Raw genomic sequence first — 6,599 nt, 5'->3', positions numbered from 1 at the left:
CCATGGCCGGGTCTGCGCCCTCCTGCCCCCTCCTCACAAACCGGAGCTCCTGCCACTGGCTGGGCAAAGCTGGCACCAGGATCCTGGCCACCCTGCCACAGGGAGGGAGATCCCCCAGCAGGCTCCATTGCCCTGCTGCAGTCAGCCATTTGCCCTCCTCCTCCTCCCCACCCCCCCCCCAGCCTGCAGCAGAGCCAGGCCAAGCTGTGAGGGGGCCGCTTCCCACACAGCCCCCAGACCCTCGTGCCTGTGCAGGACTGGGACCCTGCCCCAGGCCTCTGGTGGGCACCAGGCACAGAGTGGCAGGGCCCTGAGAGAGCAAAGGCCCCTTTGCCTCTCTGCCCACCCTGGGTTTCATTCCCACTCGACTGGTGTTTGCGGTTTGATGGCAGACAGCACACCCCTGTTCCTCGCAGCCCGGCTGTCTTTGCACTGCAGAGCTACGTGGCCGTGCTTGGGGCTTTGAGGAGAGCTGCCAGGGTTTGGGGTCTTCCCCGAGCAGCGTTTTCCTTTCTGGCTATTCTTTACCTGTCTATGGTTTGTTTTTTTTGCAGAACTGGACGAGGGGAATGTCTTACTGTCTCCACTCTGAAAGCCATTTGGATACCGGGCCGATATATGTGCGTGAAAATGGGAAGCTGCACATGGTAAATCAGGGTGCAGGCGGCATACAAAATGTCACTCCCAAAACAAGACCTTTTAGGCTGTTTTCCAGAGGATTTTCAGTGGAGCTTTGTATGAACAGGGAGGACGATAGGGCGAGGAGACAGAGAACTGATCATTTCATCTTCACGTACACTAAGGAGGGGAACCTCCGATACTCGGCCAAGTCCCTCTTCAGCCTAGTGCTGGGTTACATTTCTGACAATGTTGATCACATTGACTCGTTGATTGGTTTCCCAGAACAGATTGCTGAAAAGCTCTTTTCAGCCGCAGAAGCAAGACAAAAGTTCACGGAACCTGTAACGGGACTGAGAGCTCTACAGAAGTTTACTGAAGCATATGGCAATTTGGTGCTATGTTCGTTATGTTTGCGGAATAGGTAAGTGTGTTCAGTAACGAATATTGTCATCTGCTAGTGCTTCTTGTTAGCACACTTAAAGTTTCCCTTAAATTATTTTCTCTCAAAAATAATCCTAAAAAATCTCTTGGGCCTTATGACACCACCTAATTTTAATGAAATGACCTGAGCCTAATCTCATTTTGCTGCTTTGCTTACTTTTGTCCTGTTCCTTTCCTACAAGTGCAGCTGGTGGTTTCATTCTAAGATACAAATCATAATACAGATGACAGAATACATCCATGTTAACTAACAGGGGATTTTATCTGAGGGATTAAACCTGCAACTGTTTTTCAACAATAATAATCAGCACTTCCATAGCAATCTGTGTGTTTAGTGCATTCTCAGGAATTTTGTGGGATGTTTTTGTAATTGCTGTTCCTAAGCATTTCAACATACTTAGCTGACTGTACAGATAAAGTACACCCCTGCAAACCCTCTGGAATTATTTACTATAAGCTTGCTATCCCATTTCAGTTTGGGGGCTCAGGAAAAGATAGTCCTGTTAGGTAAGTTACAGGCTTTGAAGTCGGGCAGGTTTTACCTTAGTTTATTGTGGTTCCCCTCTCCATATTGAATGTGCTTTTAACGAGGTTCTGATTAGAGTCCAGCACCAGTTTTTCATCATCTCAATGTCCACATTGTCTTTCACTAAAAGAGAGTCTTGCCAAGCTTAAAACTGGATTATGGTTTTAAAGCCTTACTCGTATTGAAGTCTTTCCCAGTAATATAACCAGTCTGTCTTCCATCTGTACAGCTGAAAAAGGGAGGGTTTATCCAGTTTAAAATCAAAGTACAGGCATATTCATCTGAAGTGCTGAGGGTGTTTTGAGCACAGTAGGAATGTTTGAGCAGAGGTCAATTATCCTTTGTTTTATCCTTTAAACCTACTGGCTTTTTATCTCTAGTACAGATACTTTTTATGGGCTTAATTCAGAAATGAGGTTACCTCTGGCATCTTTTGCCATTACAGAGAGCTGAGTTAAGTATCGAGTCTTTGGAATCAGGGAAGTAAGATATTAAGGCATTTCTCATGAATCTTATTTCTAAGAGAGCCCACTCTTCTCTTCACAACCCTTCTCCCCCCTCCCCCCCAAGCTAGTAGTATCTCTGAAGAATTGTCTTGTGCTCTGACTGTACGTGCTGCCTTCTGCATAGCGGAATTGCGTGGCAAAAGGATTTGGTGGGGTAGTTTGATAGCTATACGTGCAGTGGGAGGATATTAACATCCCCTTATTTGTATGGCCAAAGAGGTATTCCTTGAGGGATTAAATTAGCAGTGAAGATGCTGACTTCGGGGTTTGTCTTTCTATGGGGAGTAGACCGTAAATTCAGGGGAGATCAGTGAATTTGGGGCTTGTCTTGCTACAGGGACAATAAGATGTAAATGGAAGGGAGACTGGTGAGGTAGTGACTGCTACGTGCTTATTACTGCATACTCATGCAGTGGTTTGTTCCCATCTCTAAACCTCCTCCTGAATAGTTCCAGCGCAGATGTTTGCGTGGCTGCAGAGTGAATCAGATCAGGGAAACAACACAGCTAAAAAAATAACCCACTGAGTAACTACCGCCTGGGGCGCAGTCACAGCTTTAGTTGGGGTCTTGCAGGTGACCTGTAGGACTTTGATCTCTAGTGAAGTATTTTATTTACATATATAAAAAGTAAAATTTTGCTATTTGACAAGCTATCCTGATACATTTGAAGTAGATTTTAAACCTGGATGAATATGGGTTTGTCTACACACTTTCTAGATACGGAGAAAGAGAAGCATTTGAAGTTGATTTACAGTTAAATTAAATGTGTATTTTACATTATTCGAAATAATACAATAATTATCTGCAAAGAAGTCCCTAATTGCGATGTTTGCAAGTTGAAGTCTTAATTGTTAGTTCAATATTTTGAATCAAAGCAAAACCTTGACATTTATTCAAGGAGAAAACTGGGAAATTAGATGTTTTGTGTACAGACTGCATGTAAAATAGTTGTTAGGACAGCTGGCTAATTTCTGTCAATTTTCATGTAGGTACTTACAAGAAACGACTGCATTATACTTGTGATACTTAAGGATATAGGGACATTGGTGCTGTCTTATGTGCTTGAAAACTGATAGCTTTTTTTTTTTTTTTCCTCTTTGCAGATACCTGGTTATCTCTGAAAAGCTAGAAGAAATTAAATCTTTCCGGGAGCTGACATGTTTGGATCTCTCCTGTTGTAAACTTGGAGATGAACATGAACTGCTGGAACACCTCACCAAAGAGGCTCTGTCTAGGTACCGATTTCTTGATGCATAGCTAAAAGTGACACTTTCTTTTCCTATCACTAAGCAGTTCAAAGAATCAGGCTGTGATTTTAAAGGAAATTGTCACAGGCAGAAACGTGTAAATTTGAAGATTTTGGTTTTTGATAAAACCTGTTCTTGAGGTAAACAAAATACAGAATTTATTGTACACAAATCACATACTGAATCATAAAAGGTCCTACAAATGTACAAGATAATTTGCTGTCTTATGTTTTTAAATCAATTCTTTATAATGTTCATTGGCCAGGTAAAAACTGCCTCTTGAGCATTTGGAACAGTTTTACACTTCTATTTCCTTTTTTAAGAGGGAACTTTGTCAGCCAAATTTTCAACCAGACCAATGTTCCAATGAAGATTTCTGCAAGCAGGATGCTGAATATCTAGTTAACTAATATTTGAAAAAAAATTAATTTTTTTTTTAGTTTTCCTTGATACTACAGATTGAAAAGTAGAAAATTTTGGAAATCAATAGGCAGGAAGACTGCTAATTAGTGGATATTATGTTACTATTAAGATTTTGGTGCATTTTGCATCAAGGTTTTGTGTTTAAGTTCTCTGGAGAATACTTTAGCAGTATGTTTTTCCCTGAGTTTCTTCATCTCTGTTGTAATACCTCATTGCTCACTTAAAATCGTTGCCATATCTCTTACTGAATCTGTCCTCTCCCATTTTGCCAAGCACTTTTGAGTGGAGTTGACACTTTATTGTCTGTGTTAGCAAACGCTTGTGCTCTAGGACTGGTTTGTCACTGGAGCTGTGGCAATAGCCGGTCAAGTAAGTGCTTCTCTTGAGCTAGCAGGGGCAATATAAAGATATTTGTTAGTCCTATCAACCCAGGCTTCTTTCTTGCTACTTTGTGCTAACATTAGCAAAGTAGACCGAAGAGTTGGCACAGAAGACCCCGGCCTCCTGACACAGGGTTTTAGGATATTTTACAAAACTATCTAAATTAACAACTATAAACCACATGTTTGTATCTCTCCCCCCAGTGTAAAACGGCTTCTCCTGAAGGACAACTCTTTATCAGATGCAGGCCTTCGCAGAATGACAGCACCAGTACGAGTATTGAAAAAGGGACTTGAGAATCTTTTGGTATTAGACTTGTCTTGTAAGTACTTCATGATTTAATATGAGAAGCAAACTGTAGCCTTTCTGATAAAGAATTTCTCCTCCTTAATGTTGAAGGAATAACTTGAATTTGATGATTTCCATGAGCCAAGTACTCAACCTCAAATTTTACCAACCGCTTTCCAGAAGGCGCAGGTCTTACCTGCAGTCTCAGCCACTTACTACTTACATAAATATTTTTAATAGTTTGAGAACAGGTATTGTAATACTTGTATTTTGATCATTAGAGGGAAAAAGTCAATTTTGACTGACTTTCAAAACGTGAAGCATACTATAAAAAAAAAAAAAGGCCAAAACTCCCTTGTTCCAATATTAGCTTTTGGAACAAATAGTTTCTTGGTATTCTGATCATTTTTCTCCATATCTTGCAACTTATTTAACTTTACTTGACCTTCCAGGTAACCCTAAAATCACCGACGTGGGAATTGGCTACCTTCTTTCTTTCAAGAAATTGAATTGTTTGGACATTTCTGGCACAGGTCTCAAGGTAAAAGAGCATCTCTCTAAGTTTCCCAGACAAGTGTAATCAAATATTCTTCCCCTCTGACTCCTTTATTTCCCTTTTCACTAGGACGTTAACGCTGTAATTAAGCGGATCCAAACGCAGATTGGCCTCGTTCACTCCAAAGTGCCTCTGAAAGAGTTTGATCATAGTAACTGCAAAACGGAGGGATGGGCAGAGCAGGTACGGGGGTTTAAGTCTGTTTTACTCCCTAGAAATAGTCCTTATGGAGTATTAAATCACTGAATAGCAAAGAATAAGAGATAAGAGTTGTCGGCAGAGCAGGTACGGGGGTTTAAGTCTGTTTTACTCCCTAGAAATAGTCCTTATGGAGTATTAAATCACTGAATAGCAAAGAATAAGAGAGTTGTCGCCAATGATAATTGTGTAAATTTTACAAGAAACATTTTAACTCCTTCAAATGTTATTTCAGACAGTTTTGCAGTGGGAGCAGGCCGTTATGGAGGCCAGAAAACCACAAGATGACTTGAGATCCAGAACAGCAGCTCTGCGTTTCTGTACGTAAACTATGTAGCTATTTGTTTTCTTTTCTACAAGGAATATTTTCATACTTTTTTTTTTTAAATATATAGCACAAATTGCATCTCAGTCATTTGTGTGACTGCATTACAACGTGTTTGAGTGTTTGCATTTGTTGCACTGCTGGATAACTCCAAAAGTACAGCATGGCAGCCTGCTTAGGGCAACATATAATAATTTGGGTTTTCTCCTTCTGAGTCCAAGATATAAATGTTATTTTTCTCTAAGCAGTCAGTATCCCAAGTTTGCTTGGTCAAAACACATTGCAACACAAGTATGCATTTTACAGCATAATTGTGTTTTTCCCAAAAACTAAACCTGATAATTCTTTTTTTTTCCTGTAGATGGCAAAACACACAGAATAGAGGAAGTAGTCAAATGCAAGCTGGTGGAGGCAGAAACAAAAGCATCTGGAAACTTGCAGTTTTATAAGGAAAAAGTTCAGAATTGCCATTTACCTTTGAAAAAGGAGGTTGCAGGCAGCCACGAATTAAGGAACAATAAAAAAAGAGCTTTGGCTGAACAAGAGAAAGAAAGGACTTCCAAACAGAAGCATCTGTGCCTCACTGTGGAGGACTGGGATTTGTTAAATACCTACTGAGTCAGAAAGAAGTGGGTCTTTTGTTTGCTGTTTTCTTGCTGATGACAGAATTTAGACATACTGAGAGGGAGTAACAAAGGAGACCAGTATCGTTAAAGCTGGTTGCTGGGATCTGCTTGTGGGTTAACCTATGCCTGGGGAGGGAGAGAGTCCAGGAGAAGGTTGAATGATACTACTGTATATTTTCAATACATAATAATTTTTTCAAATAAAGTTTTTGTTGTCATCCTTGACTAATTCTTCTGATATAGATATCATTGAGGAAAAATAGCTGGTCCTATCCCTTCTCCTCTCTGGCCTCCTGAGGGGCAGCAACTAATGGCTGCAGCTCATTTGAAAGGAAGCTGCACTGTGCTTGTCAAGCGACCTGGGACGTTAATAGCGGTGGTAGAACATAAACCTCAGCCTGTAAGCACCGGGTAGAGCTCTGACAAAGGCAGGAAGCAGAGAGGATAAGCACAGGCCCCA

At 41.0% G+C, this 6,599-nt stretch overlaps 1 protein-coding gene across 1 annotated transcript; it reads left to right on the top strand.

The window, feature by feature from the left end:
• Nucleotides 1–556: 556 nt before the first annotated feature.
• On the top strand, nucleotides 557–6,364 carry LRRC42 (leucine rich repeat containing 42). The gene is made up of 7 exons (XM_014938892.1): nucleotides 557–1,042; nucleotides 3,199–3,330; nucleotides 4,350–4,468; nucleotides 4,887–4,975; nucleotides 5,060–5,173; nucleotides 5,424–5,508; nucleotides 5,875–6,364. Exons 1-7 carry the CDS (start codon nucleotides 570–572, stop codon nucleotides 6,129–6,131), a joined length of 1,269 nt encoding a protein of 422 aa, XP_014794378.1. The 5' UTR covers nucleotides 557–569; the 3' UTR covers nucleotides 6,132–6,364.
• Nucleotides 6,365–6,599: the final 235 nt, after the last annotated feature.

This window comes from Calidris pugnax, unplaced genomic scaffold (genome assembly GCF_001431845.1).
Source record: "Calidris pugnax isolate Ruff unplaced genomic scaffold, ASM143184v1 scaffold18, whole genome shotgun sequence".
In the NCBI taxonomy this organism is placed as follows: domain Eukaryota; kingdom Metazoa; phylum Chordata; class Aves; order Charadriiformes; family Scolopacidae; genus Calidris; species Calidris pugnax.
This window is presented reverse-complemented; position numbering and strand designations above follow the sequence as displayed.